A 22,147-nucleotide genomic window follows, 5' to 3' on the forward strand; every position below is an offset into this window, starting at 1 on the left:
TGGCACTGGCATAAGAACAGACTCATAGATAAATGGAACAGAATAGAGTCCAGAAATAAAACCATGTCTTTATGGTCAATTAATATTTGATAAAAGGAGCACAAATCTAAAATGGTATAGATAATCTCTTAAATAAATGGTGTCAGGAGAACTGGATGGTACTTGCAAAAAAAAAAAAAAAAGGAAACTAAACCACCATGTTACATAATACACCAGAGTAAACTAAAATTAGATAACAGCATTAAACATAAGTCAAAATACCGTAAAAATCCTAGTAGAAAACAAGGCAGTAAAATTGCAGAGATGTCATGTTACAATATTTTAGCAGATATATCACCTAGGGCAAGGAACATAGAGAAAAAATAAACAAGTGGGACTACATCAAATTTAAAAGTTTCTGCATGGCTAAAGAAACCATCAGAACAAAAGAGGAACTGACTGGATGGGAGAACCTATTTGCCAATGATACACTGGACAAGGTTTTAATCTCCAAAATTTATAAAGAACTCATATGACTCGACACAGGAAAACAAACAATTCAACAGTGATCAGAGAGGAGGTGGGAGGGGATAATGGGAGGAAAGGGTGAAGGGTTTACAGGAACAATTATAAAGGACATATGGACAATAACAAGGGGTGGTGGAAATGGGGGAGGGTGGCAGGGAAGGTTGGGGTGGGTGGGGAGGAGGGCTGGGGAAAAGGCAGAAAACTGTACTTGAGCCACAATAAAAAAAAAATAACTGAAAAAAAAATGGGCAAAGGACCTGAATAGACACTTCTCCAAGGAGGACATACAAATGGCCCATAGACACATGCAAAAATTCTGAATGCCATCAGCCATCAGAGAGATGCAAATGAAAACCACAATGAGATATCACCTCATACCTGCCATAATGCTTATTATTAATTAATCAACAAATAAGAAGTGCTGGCAAGAATGTGGTGGAAAGGGAACTGCAGTGCATTGTGGTGAGAATGCAGACTGTTTTAACCACTGTGGAAAACAGTATGGAAGTTTCTGAAAAAATTCAAAATGGCCCTGGCTGGTGTAGTTCAGTGGATTGAGTGTGGGCTGTGAACAAAAAAGGTTGCTGGTTCGATCCCCAGTCTAGGACACATGCCTGGGTTGTTGGCCAGGTCCCCAGTGGGGGCCATGTGAGAGGCAACTACACATTGATGTTTCTCGCCCTGTCTTTCTCCCTCCATTCCCCTCTCTCTAAAAATAAATAAATTAAATCTTTAAAAAATTTAAAAATGGACTTGCCTTTTCACCCAGTGATTTTATTGCTTGGATTATACCCTAATGATCCCAAGACACCAATTCAGAAGAATTAATGCACCTCTGTGTTCATAGTAGGCAAATCCATCAGCAGCTGAATGGATTAAAAAACTGTGGTACATTTATGCAATGGAATACTACACAGCAGAAAAGTAAGGAATTTCTACCTTTTACCACAGCAGGAATGGAACTGGGTACTCTTATGCTAGGTGAAATAAACCAATTGGTGAAAGACAAATATCATATGATCTCACTTAAGAGGAATCTAATAAACAAAATAAACTAATGAGCAAAATAGAACCAGAGGCATTGAACCACGGAACAGACTGAATAGGGGACTGAAGAGCTGTATAGGGGAGAAGGGAGGTGGGGACTGGTTGAAAGAAGGTGGAGGGATTAGTCAACGAATACATGCAAAGGACTCATGGACATGGATAACGATGTGGAGATTGACTGTGGAAGTATGGCCCCGGCTGGGTGCTGGAGCCAGAAGAGCTAAAAATGGAGCAATTATAAAAGCATAAACCGCAAAGCAATAAAAAATAAACACCACTACAATATAAGAAAAATTTTAAATTCAGGGCCTGCCCATAATACAAGTAATCATCAGAGGTGACTCTAACGACCAAAGAAAAGAACAGGATAAACTCTTAATTGAACATCTGCTTACCTTACTCCCCTGGTAATGACCTTTTTCTTCTCTGATGCTCCAGGTGCCTCACCTCACTTTTAGCTCAGAATGTCACATATACCTCATTGTCTCTTTGTCACTGTCAGTCTTATGTATGGACCTGTTCCTGAACTTCCTCTGCACAAGGAGCTTCACTTGCCCTGGGGCATTTGGGGAAATTGTGTGTGTCAGGTGCCCTCTGGGTCCTTGACTGTCCTGGGAAAGATTTCAAGGACAAATGAGGGTGACAATAAAACAAGTTTTATTCCAGTGAAGAAAAAGAAAGAGTCCCGGGCAAGGGAGCACTTGTGAAAAAGAGAAAAGTACAAACCAGAGTAGGTGAGGACTAACAGGAAAGTGAGTTTGTGCACACAGTCTGTTAGTTCTTTCAGCTCTATGTGTGTCCAAGCTGGAAGAGGGGTTTCTCCAAACTTTGGTGGACCAAATTCTGACTCTACCTTCTGTTTGGGAGGGGGCCTTGTTGCTAAAATGGTCCTTCTGGAAGTGTCATGACCTCTGTCTTATATGCTCCCCTTCTACACTTGGTGTCAGTTTTCATTATAATGATGGTATAATGAGCATTGGGGTGGATGTAGTCAATATTTCCTCCACTTGGAAATGATCTGGCTCTAGCCAGTTCTTGTCATTGACTCCATACCTACCAGAGTGGTTTCCCTGCCATAAACTGATTTATCTTTGATTATGAAAGAATGGGGGTGGTCAGTGGGCTCTGGTGAGAGGATGTCTGCTCCTAGTTCTTCATTCCAATTGTTGGGTTTTTCATAAATCCTTTCTATCCTGCCTCATATCCAAATAGAAGCCACTGGAAGACACACAAGGTCTGTCCTGATAATGTCCAGCCTTGTTAATATAATGAGAATTGTTGGTGTGACATCAGTGTAACCTGGAAGTCAAGGGAGTGGAGTGGGATGTGCATGTGTGAATGACTTCACTGTACTGGTCAGTGGGGGCTGTAGATGCCATCGAGTATGTGCACTGTGTGGCTGTCACTCTCAGAGTAACTGAGATAGTAGAGCAATCAGAATTTGTCTTAAGGTGGAACACTCCTCCATGGACACTATTTGGATGATTCAAAAGGCAACAGCTATGGGCAACTGCTGACTGGCAACTTCATCACAACGATGTACCCACTCATGCATCACATCTTGTGCAGAGTTCTTTGGCAAAACATGAAATCACCAAGGTTACTCAGCCCCCCTACAGCCTTGATTTGGTGCCCTAGGACTTCTGGCCTTTCGCAAGCTAAAATCACCTTTGAAAGAGAAGAGATCTCAGACTGTCAATGAGCTTAAAGAAAATATGATGGGACAGCTGATGGCTATTGGGAGAACTGCGTGAGGTACCATGATGCCTACTTTGAAGGAAACTGAGGTATCATTGTCCTCTGTACGATGTCTCTTATATCTTGTATCCTCTTCAATAAATGTCTCTGTTTTTCATGTTACATGGCTGAATACCTTCTGTTCAAATCTGGTGTATGTGGTAATCAGTTTTTTTCAGGTATAATGGTAGGTTTTCTGGACACTGAGCTGAATAAGAGAATAAAACTGGGAGGTTAGTTGTAAAACCCAGTGGCACATTTCTAGTGTAAATGCCTGATGTTACACTTTTTAGAAAAGGTTATATTTATTTATTTTTAGACAGAGGGGTAGGGAAGGAGAAAGAGAGGGAGAGAAACATCAATGTGTGATTGCCACTGTCATACCCTCTACTGGGGACCTGGCCTGAAACCCAGGCTTGTGTCCTGACTGGGAATCAAACCGGCAACCCTTTGGTTTGCAGGCCAGTGCTCAGTCCACTGAGCCACACCAGCCATAGTGACATTACACTTGTGATGTATGAGACATCTGTTTCAAAGACATCCATCTCATATAATCTTACTGCCAGCTGTGTGATAAGTAGGCTGCTAGGGAAACACCCAAGCCTCCCCACCCAACTCAATCTGTTCTCTCTCTCTCTCTCTCTCTCTCTCTCTCTCTCTCTCTCTCTCTCTCTCCCTCTCTCCCTCTCTCTCTCTCTCTCTCTCCTCCTCCTCCTCCTCTTCCTCCCTGCCTTCCATTGAGAGATCTTCTGTGGCCCTCAGGATGCTGTGAGCCTCCAGAATCGATGAGAAATAAACTTTATGTTTTCATAGTTCCAAGATGGTTGTTGCAATTATAATAAGGAGCACAAGAGGTCTAGCCTCAATATTAAGTGTGGTCTGAGGAACAAGTAGCAAGGCCCAAAGCTAGTTGGGTGCAGCCTTCCTATTCTATAGAATCACTGTCAAGAGGCTGAGATTACAAGAAACAATAGTCAACTCTACATCCTCAGGGAAAGCCACTAAGGTACTGATGTACAAAGAATGAGGGACACAAAAGTTAAAAATCGAGGTTTCAGATCTTTCTGGAATGAAAATATATAAATTATGTGAGTAACAAAGTGAAATATTCCACATGGTGATACAATTTATGACTATTCTATTTATAAAAGAGGAACAACTTACCTACAACAATGTACATCATTTCAGAAGATATGATTCTTAAGAAACCCATATTGCTGTGAAATAAACTATAATTTACAAAGAGTTCTGATCCAGGTGGAAAAAACTATGTTGAGCTTAGAATAGGGAGAAAGGGAAAAAGTGTCTGGCATAAAGTAATTTAAATAGTATGGAGAAGTAGAACTCAAAGAAATGGAAATTACAACAGAGAAAAAAAGGAGCAAGTGTGCAAACTATGATCTGATTAAAGAAACATTTTCTGGTTTTCCTCTGAGAGCAAAGAAATCAAGGTCACATTTTCTGATTCAGTTTGATAGTCTCTAATTTATCAGATACTCTAAAGAACCTTCTCAGAGCCCCATTTATTTCTCTGTTCTTGAAGCTATAGATGAAGGGGTTCAGCATTGGTGTGACCACAATGTACAGCACCGAGGCTGTTGCACTTGGCTGTGAGCTGTGGGTACCAGCCGAGCTGAGATACATTCCTAGGCTTATACCATGAAAGAAGAAGATAACCAAAATGTTCTCCTATTCTGTGGGTTGCCTTCTTATATCATTGACTTTCTGTGCTGTAGAAAATCTTTTTAATTTAATGTAGTCCCATTTGTTTATTTTCTCTTTTGTTTCCCTTGCTTGGGAGATAAATCTGATAAAATAGTGCTATGAGCAATATCTGAGATTTTGTTGCCTATGTCTTCTCCTAGGATTTTTATGGTTTTGGGTCTAACATTTAAGTCTTTTGTCTATTTTGAATTTATCATTGTGTGAGGTATAAAAATGTGGTCTAGTTTCATTTTTATGCACATATCTTTCTAATTTTTCCTAATACTGTTTGTTGAATAAACGATGTTTAGCCCTTTGTATGTGCTTGCTTTCTCTGTCAAATATTCATCGACTATAAAGTTGTAGGTTTATTTCCAGGCCCACTATTCTGTTCCACTGATCAATGTGTCTGTTTTTATGCTAGTATCATGCAGTTTTTATTATTATAGCCTTATAATATAGTTTACTATCAGGTAGTGTGATTCTTCCAACTCTATTCTTCTTCCTCAGGATTGCTGTTGCTATGTGGAGCCTTTTGTGGTTCCATATAAATTTTTGAAATATTTGTTCTAGTGCTGTGAACTATATCATTGGAATCTTAATAGGAATTGTACTGAGTCTATAGATTGCTTTGGTTAATATGGACATTTTAATGGTATTAATTCTTTCTATCCATGAACACGGTGTGTGTTTCTACTTATTTGTGTCTTCAATTTTTTTCTTTAGTGTCTTATAATTTTCTAAGCACATGTCTCTTATATATTTGGCTAGTTCTGTTCCTAGGTATTTCACTTTTCGTAGCAATTGTGAATGGGATTTTTTCTTAATTCTTCTTTCCACTTGGTTCATTATTGGCATATATCAAATGCCACTGATTTCTGGATATTAATTTTTTCTTAACTCCCCTTTCTAGTTAGTTCATTATTGGCATAAAAATGCCACTGCTCTCTGGATATTAATTTTGTATCCTGCTACTTTCCTGAATTCATTTATCAGTTCTAGTAGTTTTTTTGTTGGAATCTTGGGGGTTCTCTGTGCACAGTATCATGCCATCTGCAAATAATGACAGCCTTCCTTTTTCCTTTCCAATTTGGATTCCTTTATTTCTTCTTGTCTGATTGCTGTGGCTAAGACTTCTAGTACTATGTTGAAGAAGTGACGTGAAGGAAGATATTTTTGTCTTGTTCCAGCTCTTAAGGGGAACACATAATTTTTGCCCATTGAGTATGATGCTGGCAGTGGATTTGTCATATATGGCCTTTATTATGTTTAGGTATATTACCTCTAATCCCACTTTATTGAGAGTTTTTTTTTGTCATAAATGTGCGCTCAATTACATCAAATGATTTTTCTGCATCTATTAATAAGATTGTGTGATTTTTATTTTTCATTTTGTTTATTTGGTGAATTACATTTATTGATCTGTGAAAGTTGTACCAACCTTGATTCCCAGAACAAATTCCACTTGATGATGGTGTATGATCTTTTTGATGCATTGCTGTACTCTGTTTGCTAATATTTTCTTGAGGATTTTAGCATCTATGTTCATTAGAGATATTGGCCTATGATTTTCTTTCTTTGCAAGTGTGTTTTTCTGGTTTTGGAATTAGGATAATGTGGGCCTCATAAAAGGAGTTTGGGAGTCTTCTCTACTCTTGAATTTTATCAATAGTTTGAGAAAGAGAGGTATTTGTTTTCCTCAGAATTTTTGTTAATATTCAACTGTGAAGCCATCTGGTCCAAGACTTTTGTTTGTTGAAAGGTTTTGATTACTACTTCAATTTCTCTAGGTGTTTTTTGTCTATTCAGAATCTCTATTCCTCCTGATCTAATTTTGGGAGACTGTATGTTTCTAGGAATTTGTCCATTTCACCCAGGTTGTTAAGTTTGTTGGCATATAGTTGTTCATAATGTTTTCTTACAATCCTTTGTATTTGTTGGTGTCAATTGTAATTTCTCCTCTATCATTTCTGATTTTATTTATTTGAGCCCTCTCTCTTTTTTTCTTGATGAGTCTGGTTAAATGTCATTCTTGTTTATCTTTTCAGATAATTGCCTCTTAGATTCATTAATCTTTTGTACCATTTTGTAGACTCTATTTCATTTATTTCTGCTCTGATCTTTATTATTTCCTTCCTTTTACTCACTTTGGGGTTGGTTTGCCATTTTCCCCAATTCCTTTAAGTGTAAAGTGAGACCGTGTATTTTTTTTTTCCTTTTTTTTTGTTGATTATGCCATTATATTTGTTCTATATCCCCCCTTCATTCTCCTTCACCCTGCACACCCCTCCCCCACCATTCCCTTGCTTAGTTCATGAACATGTGTCTCAATTTCTTTAGATTCTATATTTTCCCTATTCTTACCCTCCCCCCATCTTTTTTTATCTACTGTCTATGCTACTTATTTTCTGTGCCCTCTCCCCCCTTCTCCATCACCCACTGCTTTATTGCTAACTCTCCATGTGATCTTAATTTCTATGGTTCACTCCTGATCTAGCTGTCCTCTTAATTTGCTTTTGTTTTAGGTGTGGTTGTTGATAACTGTGAGTTTGCTGTCCTTTCACTGTTCATCTTTATCTTCTTTTTCTTAGGTAAGTCCCTTTAACATTTCATATAATAAGAGCTTGGCGATGATGAACTCCTTGAATTTGATCTTATCTGAGAAGCACTTTATCTGTTCTTCCATTCTAAATGAAAGTTTTGCTGGATAGAGCAATCTTGGTTGTAGGTCTTTGGTTTTCATGACTTGGAATACTTCTTCCCAGTCCCTTCTTGCCTGTAAGGTCTCTTTTGAGAAATCTGCTGACAATCTGATGGGAACTCCTTTGTAGGGGACTGTCCCCTTATCTCTTGCTGCTTCTAGGATTCTCTCCTTCATTTTAATCTTGGCTAATGCAATGATGTTGTGCCTTGGTGTGTTCCTTCTTGGGTCCAACTTCTTTGGGACTCTCTGAGCTTCCTGGATTTCCTGGAATTCTATTTCCTTTGCCATAATGGGGAAGTTCTGTTTTATTATTTGTTCAAATAAGTTTTCCATTGGTGGCTGTTCCTCCTCCTTTTCTGGTACCCCTATAATTCGTATATTGGAGCATTTAAAGATGTCCTGGAGGTTCCTAAGCCTCTCCTCCTTTTATTGAATTCTTGTTTCTTCATATTTTTCTGTTTGATCATTTTTTCCTTCTTTCTGGTCTACTACCTTGATTTGAGTCTCAGTCTCCTTTCCATTGCTGTTGGTTTCCTGTGCATTACCATTCATTTCAATTAGTTTAGCCTTCATATGTTTCTCTAATTTGTGACTAAAATCTACCAGTTCTGTGACCATCCTAGTTACCAGTGTTTTGAACTGTGCATCTGATAGTTTGGCTATTTCTTTACCGCTTAGATTTATTGGCTCTGGGGCTCTGAGTTCTTCTTGAGCAATGTTTTTATCTGTTTGTGCCTGTTACATATTAGGAGAGGCGCCTTAGGCATTCACCAGGGCGGAGCCACCAAGGTCTCTGGGTTGTGAAGCTGTATGTGGGGGCGGGGTCAGAGAGGAAGCAATAGCGGTTCTGTTCACTCTTTCAGTCCACCTCACTGCTTGCCCCCTGCTTGTTTAACAGCGCAAATGTGTGAGCCTGCCGCCCTGTGCCACGCCGGTCTCAATGCTTGCCTCTTCACTGGTTTATTTGCACGCAAATGCTCGACAGCAGCCAGCCAGCCATGCCTCTTCTCTGTGTCCGCCCATAGCTAGCCAGCACCTGGGATCCAAGATCTCAGCTTCCTGTGCACCTCCCAGGTTGGGGGATCTTCCCTACTTGGACCCGCTCCAATGCTGGCTTCGCTCTTCTCACCATTTTAGCTGAGCAGTTTGTCGTCGGACTCTGTATTGTCTATTTTCTGTGTGGTTTGGTTGCATTTATTATTGTTAAAACTTTATTGTTTTTAGGTTTGGTTGTGCGAGGATGCAAAGTGTTTCCACCTACGCCTCCATCTTGGCGGAAGTCCTATTTTTTTTAATATAGGCCTGTAATGCTATAAATTTCCTTCTTAGTATTGCTTTCCTAGTGTCCCATGAATTTTGAATTTCTGTGTCCTCATTTTCATTTATTTTATGGTATCTTTGATTTCTTTTTGACCTCGTTGTTCAGTCATTCATTGTCTAATAACATGTTATTAAGCCTCCATGTCTTTGTCTTTTTTTTCATGTTCTCATGTGATTTCTAATTTCATAGCATTGTGGTCAGAGAATATGCTTGATATGATTTCATTATAATGTTTATTGTCTTGTGAAAATATTTTATTTAATCAATCACATTAATGGTCTTAAATCACCCAGAATTTTGTATTATCTGCTATTTCATGGCTTACTGAGTAGGAATTTCATTTTCTAAACAACTATTATCTTATAATATAGGAATGGTATGTGCTATTTAAAATTCTATTTAATAATACTTGTGGGCAAGATGGAGGCATAGGTAGACACACTGTGCCTCCTTGCACAACCAAAAGAAGGACTACAACAATTTAAAAACAAAAATCAATGAGAACTGGCAGACAATCAAACTGTATTAAAGTCTGACAACCAAGGAGTTGAAGAAGATACATTCATCCAGACTAGTAGAAGGAGCAGAGACAGTCAGCCAGGCAGAAGGACCAGCAGCAAGGTGGTGTCTCGAGGACTCAGACAGGTAAGGCGGCTGGAGGACCCAGTGAGGCAGCGGATTATACAGCAAGGTGCACAAAGCTACAATTGGCCGGCAAGGTGGCAGCGGGCAGACCCAGAGAGGCTGCAGATTGTGGAGCTGGTTGTCCCTTATTCGCGTGCAGATAAATTGGGAGAAACAACTGGGGAGCTGGACAGACTGCTCAACCTATGGCCCCAGCTTGGGGAAATACGGCCTCAAAACACTGACTGAAAACACCTGTGGGGGTTGAGACAGTGGGAGAAACTCCCACCTCACAGGAGAATTCATTGGAGAGACCCACAGGGTACCAGGACGTACACAAATGCACCCAAATGGGAATAAGCACCAGCAGTGGAAGTGACTGAAATCTGGCAGAGACTAGAGCAAACACCATTGTTTTTTCTCAGACCCCTCCCACACATACGACCTCACAACACAGTCACGATGGACACCCTGCCTGGGTGAACACCTAGGGCTCTATCCCTCAGTATGTAACAGGCACATCAAGACAAAATAAAATGTCCCAAATGAAAGAACAGATCAAAGCTTCAGAAACAATACAACTAAGCAATGAAGAGATAGCCAACCTATCTTATGCACAGTTCAAAATACTGGTAATCAGGATGCTCACAGAATTGGTTGAATTTGGTCGTAAATTAGATGAAAAAATGAAGGCTACACTAAGTGAAATAAAGGAAAATGTACAGAGAACCAATAGTGCTGGGAGGAAAACTGGGACTCAAATCAACAGGATGGACCAGAAGGAAGAAAGAAAAATCCAATCAGAAAAGAATAAAGAAACAAGAATTCAAAAAAATGAGGAGAGGCTTAGGGACCTCCACGATATCTTTAAACATTCTACCATCTGAATTATAGGGGTACCAGAAGGGAAAGAGGAACAGCAACAAGTGAAATATTTATTTGAACAAATAATAAAGGGGAACTTCCCAAATCTGGAAAAGGAAACAGACTTCCAGGAATTCCAGGAAGCTCAGAGTCCCAAAGAAGTTGGACCCAAGGAGGAACACACCAAGGCACATCATAATTAAATTAGCCAGGACTAAAACCAAGGAGAGAATCCTAGAAACAGCAAGAGAAAAGGGGACAGTCACCTGCAAAAGAGTGACCATCAGACTGTCAGCTGATTTCTCAAAAGAGGCATTGCAGGCAAGAAGGGGCTGGGAAGAAGTATTACAAGTCATGAAAGGCAAGGACCTACATCCAAGATTGCTCTATCCAGCAAAGCTTTCATTTTGAATGGAAGGGCAGATAAAGTGCTTCTCAGATAAGGTCAAGTTAAAGGAGTTCATCATCACCAAGCCCTTATTATGTGAAATGTTAAAGGGACTTATCTAAAAAAAAAGATGATAAAAAATATGAACAGTAAAATGACAACAAACTCACAATTACTAACAACTGTACCTAAAACAAAAACAAAAGCAAGCTAAGCAAACAACTAGAACAGGAACAGAATCATAAAAATAGAGATCATGGAGGGGTATCAGTGGGGATTGGAAGGGGAGAGGGCGGAGAAGGTACAGAGAACAAGTAGCATAGATGGTAGGTAGAAAATAGAAAGGGGAAGTTAAAAATAGCATGGGAAATATAGAAGCCGAAGAACTTATATGATGACCCATGGACATGAAATAAAAAGGGGAATGTGGGTGGGAGGGTGTATGCAGGGTGGGGGAGAGGGAAGAGGGAAAAATGGGACAACTGTAATAGCATAATGAATAAAATGTATTTAAAAAATAAAATTTTATTTAATATATAAGCATCCCTGAATTTAGATATTTAATACATTTTTGACATATAATGGAATTTTAATTTTTGTTTAAGTACAGTTGTCTGCCTTTTCCTCCCATCACTCCCCCATTCCTGCTAACTCCACCTCCCTCCCCTGACTTCATCCCACCTTGATTTTGTCCATGTCTCCTTCATAGTTGTTCCTGAAAACCCTTTCACATTTTTCCATCATTATCCCCTCCTATTACCTCTCTGGTTACTGTCAGTATCTTCTTAATTTCAATGTATCTGGTTATATTTTGCTTCCTTGTTTGTTTTGTGAATTAGGTTTCACTTAAAGGTGAGATCATATGGTATTTGTCTTTCACCACCTGGCTTATTTCACATAGCATAATTCTTTCCAGTTCCATCCATGCTGTCACAAAGGATAGGAGCTCCATCTTTCTTTCTGCTGTGTAGTATTCTATTGTGTAAATGTACCATAGTTTTTATCCACGTATTTATTGATGGGCACCTAGGTTGCTTCCAGCAGTTGGCTATTGTAAATTGTGCTGCTATAAACATTGGGGTGCATAGGTTCTTATGGATTGGTGTTTCAGTGTTCCTAGGATATAATCACAGCAGTGAAATTACTGGGTAAAAAGGCAGTTCTATTTTTAGTTTTCTGAGGGAATTCCATACTGTTTTCCACAGTGGCTGCCCCAGTCTGCATTCCCACTAACAATACACTAAGGTTCCCTTTTCTCCACAACCTCTCCGGCACTTGTGATTTATTGATTTGTTTATGATTGCCATTCTCACTGGTGTGAAGTGGAATCTCATTGTGGTTTTAATTTTTATCTCTCTGATGGCTAGTGATGCTGAGCATCTTTTCATATGTCTCTGGGCCCTCTGTATGTTTTCCTTGGAAAAGTGTCTGTTCAGATCTTCAGCTCATTTTGTGATTTGGTTGTTTGTGTTCCTGGGATGGATTTGTGTAAGTTCTTTATATATTTTGGAGATCAAAATGTCTTGTGTAAGATATCATTGGCAAATATGTTTTCCCATGTGGTTGGTTCTCTTTTCATTTTAATAATGTTTTTATAAGTCATGCAGAAGCCTTTTATTTTAAGGAGATCACATTTGTTTACTCTTTCCTTTATGTACCTAGCTCTAGGGGACATATTGGCAAAAATATTGCCATGTGGAATATCTGAGATTTTCCTGCCTATGGTTTCCTTAAGGACTTTAATGTTCTCACTACTTATATTTAAGTCTTTCATCCACCTTGGGTTTATTTTTGTGTATGGTGTAAGTAGGTGATCAAGTTTTATTTATTTTTTGTTGTTGTTTGTAGCTCTCTAGATCTCCCAACACTATTTGTTGAATGGGCTATTTTCATTCCATTTTATGTTGCTGCCCCTTTGTCAAATATTAATTGACCATCGAGAATTGGGTTTATTTCTGTGCTCTATTCTGTTCTATTGGTTTAGGTATCTGTTCCTATGCCATTGTTAGGCTCTTTTGATTACAGTGTGATGCAGACTCCATCCCGCCAAGTCTGTGTGTTGTGGCTGTGATGAACAAATTCACACAGACTACAGAAGTCCCATGGAGGAAAAGGGGGGGCATTGCCACTCTCTGAGTGAGAGAGAGAGCCCTGACCCCTGCCTGGACAGGCTTTTATTGCTTTTCTGGGTACATTACACCAAGGATGGTCCTCATTTGCTATGCACAGGTTCACTGTAGGTGATTACCTTTTACAGATAACAAAGGAAAGAATGTTGCTAATTCCTTCAAAGAGAAGGATATTTCAGATCAAGGGGAAAAGTGATTGAACTGGTTACACTCCATACTTGGGATGTTTAGAACAGATTTCAGTAATTTACTTTAGAGTTACGCAATAAACCTTTCCTGCCTCAATTCAGGATGAGGGAGTTTTAGCAAGAGCAAGTCTCATAGCAGCCTAGGTATAATGTAGGTCTGATTCCCCATGGGAGAACCTATCTGTGGGCATGGGTCCTGTGTGCCAGACCTCACTCCCCACTGGCTTTTTCAAGTGGGAGCTGAGCTACATTTCCCACTGCCACACAGAATGGTCCCCTATAACAGTGCCTTGTAATACAGTTTCATATTAGGTATTGTGATCCCTCCTACTTTGTTATTGAAATTGCTGCAGCTATTTGGGGTCATTTATGGTTCCACATAAATTTCTGAAATGTTTGTTCTATATCTGTGAAATATGTCATTGGTACTTTAATAGGGATTGCAGTGAATCTATAAATTACTTTGGGTACTATGGACATTTTGATAATGTTAATTCTTCCAATCCATAAACATGGTACATGCTTCCATTTGTTTGTGTCTTCCATAATTTCTTTCTTCAGTGTTGTGTAGTTTTCTGAGTACAGGTCTTTTTATCTTCTTGGGAAGGTTTATTCCTAGGTACTTTATTTTTCTTGTTGCTATAGCAAAGGGGATATTTTTCCTGATATCTGTTTCTGATATTTTATTTTTGGTGTACAAAAAAGCCTTTGATTTCTGAATATTTAGTTTGTTTCCTGTTGTTTTGCCAAATTCACTTATTAGGTCAAGTAGTTTTTTGGCGGAGTCTATAGGGTTTTCTATGTACACTATCATGAATTCTTCAAACAATGACAGTTTTGATTTCTTTTTTCTAGTTTGTATGCCTTTTATTTCCTTTTCTTGTCTGATCACTGTGGCTAGGACTCCCAGTACTATGTTGAATAGGAGCGGTAAAAGTGGACTGCCTTGTCCGTTTCCTGATCTTTTTTTTTTTTTTATTTTTTTTATTTTTAATTAAATTTATTTATTTTTTGAATTGATTATGCTGTTACAGTTGTTCTATTCCCCCCTCCATTCCCCTCCACCCTGCCCCCCCAACCCCCCCATTACCCCCCTTTAGTTTATGTCCATGTGTCTCAAGTCCTTTAGGTTCTAAATTTCCCAAACTATTCTCGCCCCCCCATCTATTTTCTATCTACTGTCTATGCTACCTGTTTTCTGTACCTTCTCCCCCCATCTCCCTCCTCCCATTCCCCTGTTGCTAACCCTCCTTGAGATCTTCATTTCTATGTTTTCACTCCTGCTGTAGCTGTCCTTTGGTTTGCTTTCGTTTTAGGTGTGGTTGTTAATAACTGTGGATTTGTTGTCCTTTCACTGTTCATGTTTCTTTATCTTCTTTTTCTTAGATAAGTCCCTTTAACATTTCATATAATAAGGGCTTGGTGATGATGAACTCCTTGAATTTGGTCTTATCTGAGAAGCACCTTATCTGTCCTTCCATTCTAAATGAAAGTTTTGCTGGGTAGAGCAATCTTGGTTGTAGGTCCTTAGATTTCATGACTTGGAATATTTCTTTCCAGCCCCTTCTTGCTTGTAAGGTCTCTTTTGAGAAATCTGCTGACAGCCTGATGGGGACTCCTTTGTAGGTGATTGTCCCTTTAGCTCTTGCTGCTTCTAGGATTCTTTCCTTCATTTTAATTTTGGCTAATGTAATTATAATATGCCTTGGTGTGTTTCTTCTTGAGTCCAACTTTTTTGGCACTCTCTGGGCTTCTTGGATTTCTTGGAAGTCTATTTCCTTTGCCAGATTGGGGAAATTTTCTTTTATTATTTGTTCAAATAGTTTTTCCACTGGTGGTTGTGTCTTTCCCCCTTCTGGTACCCCTATAATTCGGATATTGGAGCGTTTAAAGATGTCCTGGAGGTTCCTAAGACTCTCCTCATTTCTTTGAATTCTTGCTCCTTGACTCTTTTCTGCTTGTCCATTATTTGCTTTCTTCTGGACCACTGCATTGATTTGAGTCCCAGTTTCCTTTTCATCTCTATGGGATTCCTGTGGAATTCCATTCATTTCCCTTAATTTAGCCTCCATATGTTTCTCTAATTTGTGGCTGTAATCCACCAAATCTGTAAGGGAAGGTGATGACCAGTCTTTTAAACTGTGCGTCTGAGAGTTTTGCTATTTCTTCGTCATTTAGATTTATCTCTGGGGCTTTGAGTTCTGCCTGCGACATTTTTGGTCTGTTCTGGCCCTTTAAGTGGGACAAGCGGCGCCTTGGAGTCCCAGGTCGCTGGGTTGTGACGCTGTATGTGGGGGGGGCGTGGTCAGAGCGGGAAATGGCGGGCCGCCGCCGCCTGCGCCGCCGCCGCCGCCGCGCCGCCGCCGCGGGCTGGTCCAACTGCTCACTCCCTCACTCGTGCGCACCCAGGCAACCACAGTCAATTCGTTGCCACCGCCTCCCCACTGTGTCGCTCCCCCGGTGGGGTGCTCGGCGGCTCACCAGGTCCAATCCTGGGTTTGGAACCGGCGCGACTGGATTTGCGCGCCCGGATTCGCGCGCCCGGTCCGACCGAGCCCTCCTTTGTAAGTCCTCACCGGAGGCCGGTTTCGCCCCTTACCTAGGTCAGGCTGAAGAATTTGTTGTTAGCGGACTTCCGAAAAATTCAGTTTTCCGTGTTCTGGTTGTGTTTTGTGATGCTAGTATTTAGTTGTCCCTAAACTTGGTTGTGGGAGGAGGCAGGCACATCCAGCTAAACCTCCATCTTGGCGGAAGTCCCGTTTCCTGATCTTTTTTGTAATTACAGTGCCTGATGCATGGCACAGCTGCTGCACAAGCACTCATTATGTCCCAAGGGAAGGAGTTCACTTTTCATTTTTAATTTAATTTATTTATTGTGTTTTTGAACTTGAAAGATATGCATTTTTATTTTAATTAGAATCAATTTGAATAAGATCAAAGGGACTAAGTTAGACAACAGATATATCCATGGATATATCCAGGGATCAAAATTCATTTGGTATTACACACAGGAATATATATAAAATTTTTGTAAATTTTATACAAGAATCTACATGTTATAGAATTCCCTTTTAGAAAAACACTTTACTACTCTATCTAGAAAACAAGAATTACTTACAATAATATATAGGGTCTGGCACTAATAAAGCTCCTTTTTATTACAAAGTAATAAGAAGCATGTGATTCTTTATCATAACAATATCACAGTGAAACACACCATATGACATTTTAGGTGAAATGTTGAAATTGCTGTCCATCTTGTGTGAGGCATTCATGTAATGTACCAAGCACATCAAGCAGTCCTTACTTCTGCTGGCCCTGCATGTCATTTGAGAAGAAGTTATTCTAAAGATACCCATGTTGCCTCAGAAGTAAAGAAACAGTTCTGAGAATATCTGATCAAGGTTGGAAAAAACTTGTTGCTTTTGAAAAGTGGACAAAGGGAAAAACTGCATATATAACAGGGAAAGTAGAAAGCTTAATAAAATGGTTTAAACTATATAGAGAGATTGAAAGAAAGGAAATTCCAGGACATAAAAAATTAGCAAGTTCGAAATCCAAATCTGATTAAATTATCACAATTTCTGGTTTAGAATCTTAGGGCAAAAAAGGGAAACATACTTTTTCACCCTCAAGTTTTTTTCCCTTGTGTACCTGCCACCACAAAGAATCTTTTCAGAGCTCTCTTTATGTCCTTGTTCCTGAGACTGTAGATGAAGGGGTTCAGCATGGGTGTGACCACAGTGTACATCACTGAGGCTGTTGCACTGGAGTGTGAGCTGTGGGTACCAGCAGAGCTGAGATACACTCCTAGGACTGTACCATAAAATAAGAAGACAACTGATAGGTGAGATGCACAGGTGGAAAATGCTTTATACTTCCCCTGAGCTGATGGAATTGCCCGTATAGAGGACACAATCTTAGAGTAAGAGTAGAGGATCCCAGCCAGAGGACCACCACCTAGTAGCATAGTTACAAAATAAATCACAACATTATTAAGAAATGTGTCAGAACAGGCGAGTTGGGTCACCTGATTGAGTTCACAGAAAAAGTGGGGGATTTCCAATTCTGGACAGAAGGACAGCCGCAACACCATCAAACATTGTAACAGAGAATGCAGAGCACTTATGACCCAGGACACCAGAACCAGTAGTCCACAGAGCTGTGGGTTCATAATGATCATGTAGTGCAGGGGGTGGCAGATGGCCACAAATCTATCATAGGCCATCACAGTCAGGAGGATATCATCCAATACTGCAAAGAGTAAGGAAAAACCCATCTGAGTGATGCATCCTGAATAGGTGATGGCTTTGTTCTGTGTCTGGATATTCAGTAGCACCTTTGGGACGATGGTAGAGGTGAAACAGATGTCTACCAAAGACAGGTTGGAGAGGAAGAAGTACATAGGGGAGTGAAGGTGGGAGTCTGAGCTGAACACCAGGATGATGAGCAGGTTTCCCAACACAGTGATCAGGTACATGGAGAGGAACAGCCCAAATAGGAGGGGCTGCAGTTCTGGTGCCTCTGATAGTCCCAGGAGGAGAAATTCCAACTCTCTTGTAAGGTTCCCTGAATCCATGAGGTAGAGGTGACTTTCAAAAAAGAGAAAAAGAACAAAAGCAATTTTCACACAAAGCAGTATTAAATAGCTTTAATGCTACCATTTATATGTTGTAGTTAAAATATTAATTTCAGTATTTTGGAATAGATCTCTTCTCTGCTATGATTTTTCTGTGTTCACTAGAGCATTAATTTTTGTCCCAATCTCTTTTCTTCCCTAAGGTGTTAGTCTAATTACAGTATTAAAGAGAAATTATTCAAATTTTTCAGGAATACAAATGGAGTGTTGATTGTGTTTTCTGCACTGTCTAAGCTGTGAGTAGATGGCGCTGAAGAACACAAGTCCCTACAAGCCAGCATTGGAAAAAGAATATAGAAGCAAAAAATAGGAATAAATATGACATTACACATGGTGACAAATCCTATGAAGCAGGTCTAAAGGGAAAGTATCCAGGCTGTTCTATTTCTCATGGTTTTTTAGGGAACACCTGCCAACAAGTGACATTTGCACGCTCAACTCAAGAGAGAAAGGGAGGGAGATCAAGGTTGTATGAGCAAGTGTGTACCTGGCAGTGGGGAAGGATGGCTGGTACCAAGGCCTTAGGGAGAAGCTGAAGGTGTTTAGAAATTTTCTCAGAGGTAATATCAGAATATATATTGGGCCTTGGTTATGATTTTTTCTGGTTTCTTCCAGTCAGTGGGTCTCAACTGGAAATGTCTTTACACTTAGCAATGCCTGAAGGGATACCACTAAACCTCTACAATTCATGTTCACACAAATAAATACCCCTGTATTTATAATCCATCCCCAAATGTAAATTATAAAAGGTAACAAAATCTAGTTTAGATCAGCATTGCTTCAGTTTCAAATGCATATAGTGTACCCAGAATTCTAACTCAAATTCAGAATCTGACTCAGCAGATCTTTCAGACTCAGAGAAGCTGTGTATCTGACAAGCACCCAGGTGGTGTTGATTCTGCAGTTCCTGTCTGTGGACCACTCTCTGGGAGGAAAGGCTGTGGTTCTGTGTTAGACTCAATTACAAGTTGTTTCAGTTCCTGTGATTCAAACATCATCTTTGTGTAGAGTTTTGTCAAAAGAGTGTATTCACTCATTCCAGAGGCTATCATTAAATCTGTGTATCTTTTATATAAGGACCCTTGAGTGACACATAATCATAGTATTCTGAAAAAGAATTTGTAGCAGGCAGGATTGTAACTTCTGTAGGATATTCATGTCCTGATCCACAGTATGTTTGAATATGATGTTTTTTATATTAGCTGAAGGATGAGGGTAGCAGAAGAAACAACAGGGCTGCTAATTGGCTGACTTGAAGGTAGAAGATGAGTAGGATCATCCAGGAGGAGAAGGTCAGCACAGTGCTCCCCTAGATGCAGAGAGGGAGACCAGGAGAAAATGTGCCACTGGTGGCTTTGACAAAGGAGGGAGGGCCCTGTGCCAAGGAATGCAGGTGGTCAGAACACAAACTGGAATTAAGAAGGGAGGCTCTCTCCTGAGCCTCTAAGATAAAACTAGCCCCTCAGACACCTTAACATTAGCCAGTGAGAGTTGTGACAAGCTCTGACACCTAGAACTGTATGACCATAACTGTGGTCACTGAGAACAACTGGTGTGGGAGTATTTCCCAGCAGTCTCAACAGTCTAATAAAGTCAGTGACATGTGATGGAGGGACTGAGCTTAAATGTCTGCATTGATTAGCTTCCTTGGGAAAGTATATTTTACTTTAAAAATCAACAGGGATTAGAACAGAAATTTAAAGATATTTGGAGATTTCCACCTTGTTAGCTAGGACAGTGAAGTCATCATGGCATAAATATAAACGTGAACTAGGATCTCTTGGTGTCATTAAGATTTAAGATACAATGTGTGGCCTTAATTTTTTCATTCCTGAATTTTCAAAACTATTGTCTCTCAGCATTCTACTTTGGCTAGAATAGAGTGAGCCCTCAATTTATATTACCAAGAGCACGACAGAATCTCTCATTCAATGTATATAAAAATGTGCACTGCATAAAAAGGCTGAGTGTGGGACAGGAATTTCTACTGTTCGAATAGAGACATAAAAGGACACAAAATCCTAAAATATATGAGCCTCACCAGTAATGAAGTAGAACTACTTAGGATCCAGTTAGACTTATTAAATATTTTCTCATGTGAATATGCAGCATGAGAGAAGATACTGCATTGTCTGTCTCCTTAACTGCTACTGCAAGGTGCCGTCTACTTCTACTGGTGGATCTTTCAGTGACTACAAAACATGCTGAAATACACCCCATCTTGGAATTTTAGTACAAATGCTCTCAACTCACTGCACTGTTCTCCACACCCAATGTTTCATTTCTTTCTCCCCAATCAGGAAAATACTCACAAGTGTTTTCATTTTCCTGTAGTCATTTCATGCATCTCATTCATTGTACAGCATCATCCGACTGGACTCCCAGGTCCATTACTTGGCCCTGGAGAGCAGATTCAAACAGACAAATTCTTGTTAACATATTAAGTAAATTAAGCATAAATTAGTTCCTTAACCAAGAATAAAAACTAAGATATATGGCCTCAGGACTGGGATGATTAGGGTATTAGTGACTCAGTAAAAGTTCTCAGGTTCCATTCTCTCTGACCCTTTCCTAATGTACATACCAGGCTCTCAGACTCCCCTGGATGGGTTTTCTGAAAGGAAGGTTTCCGTGTGTAAGTGAGAATTGCTGCCTGTAGGGTTGATGATGGAGACTGAAGTTTTGTCCCACACAAGACAGTAGGAAGGAGTGAGGCATCAGTTCTTGAGCAAGACTTAGGAAACAGCAACAACAACCATGTCCTGTCTACCATCATTGTACAAGCTTAGGTACTGCATGGGGAGATATTCACAACTCTGTATATTGGCTCATCAGACACATTTCTCTCGGGTTATTCCTACATCTAAGTACATGATTTCCCCAAGGGCCTCTGTAATTAACAGGAAGAGATTTTTTCCTAATGCTTCTCAGATCTCAAAAGACCATGTTAGAAGCCAGGTAGATTTAGATTTTATGACTCCTTGTCTTGGGTCTCATGTGCTTCCCAGAGATCTCACCTCCTAGTACTTTTTTCCAACACTGAGTGAATATTTTCTTCAAAGTCTGAGACTATGAAACCCATCAGAACCAGGTAGTCCCTTTGCTACCCAAGAACTTATTTGTGGTTGCAACACCTCCCTGATGTATCCAGAGCATTGCTATCCCCTCTTCAATGAGGGAGAACTGTGTTCCTTTGATATGCAATTCTGGCTATCATAGGGCCTGATTTCCTTATGCATTTGTCAAAATATGTAGAAATTTCTTAATAATATCACAAATTATGGGCTGTCATTTAATGTTTCATTATAAAATATGTGTTAATTTTGAAAGATGCCCTTTGATAGTTTTATGCTATATAATCTGAATTTAGTACCTTATAGACTTTTCTGATATAATTTTTGAAAAGTCCATTCTATTAGGTATTACTATCATGACCTGCATTTCCTTATGCAGATATGGGGCTGGAAGGACTTTAGGAATTTTCTCAAAGTTATGAACTAAATGAGGGATGGACCTAGATTGAAATCTGCCAGGTTGCTTCCAGGTTTTAAATTCTGGGCCTGTAGTTCTCCTCCTGAGATGATTTTGCCCCTGAAACATGTGGAAAGAGGCTACTAACCACCTACTGGATTCAGCACAAATAATTATACCACCCCTATTGTCAGTGTGAGAAGGTGACAAAGCCTAGCCTAGTCCAGCACTTGTTCAACTTCAAGGTGCATATGAGTCACCCAGGATTACTGTTCAGTTGCAGGTCCTGAACGGCCCAGGGGTTCTTAGAATCAAATTCGTTCCCAGGTGGTGTTGATGCTGTAGGTGCTGGTCTCTGGACCACAGTTTGAGTAGTATGGCTGGGTCTAAGTTAGAGTCAGGTGTAGGTACTTTTAGGTCTTCAGAACCAAAAATCATTGGCATGTAACTTTGAATGGATAGTGTATATTCACTCACTGCAGAAGCTGTTATAAATTCATTGTTCAATTATTTTATATAAGGATTCATGAGTGACATATGATAAGCTTCTGAAAAGTACCTAATTTGATTTGTTTGCATAAGGACCCTTGTGTGACACTATGGAAATTATTAGTGAAGAAAAATTTGCAGTAAGCAAAAGAAGAACTTTAAAGATACTTACATCATAATTCCCATAAACTTGTAATATGTTACTTTTCAATGCAAGACAGAATGAAAGTAGCAGATGGAATAGTGTGACTAATCAGCTAATTTTAAGATAAAATGCTGTGATTACGTAGGTGAGACTGATGTACTCACCATGGTCCTAACATTGGAACAGGATG

The 22,147-nt window shown here is 39.7% G+C and overlaps 1 protein-coding gene across 1 annotated transcript; it reads right to left on the minus strand.

Moving 5' to 3' along the window:
• Positions 1–16,844: 16,844 nt before the first annotated feature.
• LOC119061740 (olfactory receptor 7A10-like) lies at positions 16,845–20,570 on the minus strand. Its single transcript, XM_053668043.1, has 2 exons — positions 20,437–20,570; positions 16,845–17,805 (listed from the first exon to the last, which is right to left on the minus strand). The coding sequence occupies exons 1-2, from the start codon at positions 20,568–20,570 to the stop codon at positions 16,845–16,847; spliced, it is 1,095 nt and encodes a 364-aa protein (XP_053524018.1).
• Positions 20,571–22,147: the final 1,577 nt, after the last annotated feature.

The sequence above is a fragment of the Artibeus jamaicensis genome, unplaced genomic scaffold (assembly GCF_021234435.1).
Source record: "Artibeus jamaicensis isolate MK-2021 breed Jamaican fruit bat unplaced genomic scaffold, CSHL_Jam_final contig_477, whole genome shotgun sequence".
In the NCBI taxonomy this organism is placed as follows: domain Eukaryota; kingdom Metazoa; phylum Chordata; class Mammalia; order Chiroptera; family Phyllostomidae; genus Artibeus; species Artibeus jamaicensis.

What these genes read in the sequence shown, in the direction of transcription:
- LOC119061740 (XM_053668043.1), bottom strand. Translation starts at nt 20,570, where the DNA reads ATGCCTCACTCCTTCCTACTGTCTTGTGTGGGACAAAACTTCAGTCTC. An exon ending in CAGGGGAGTCTGAGAGCCTG is followed by an intron (nt 17,806 to 20,436) that starts GTATGTACATTA and finishes CTTTTTTGAAAG; the next exon opens with TCACCTCTACCTCATGGATT.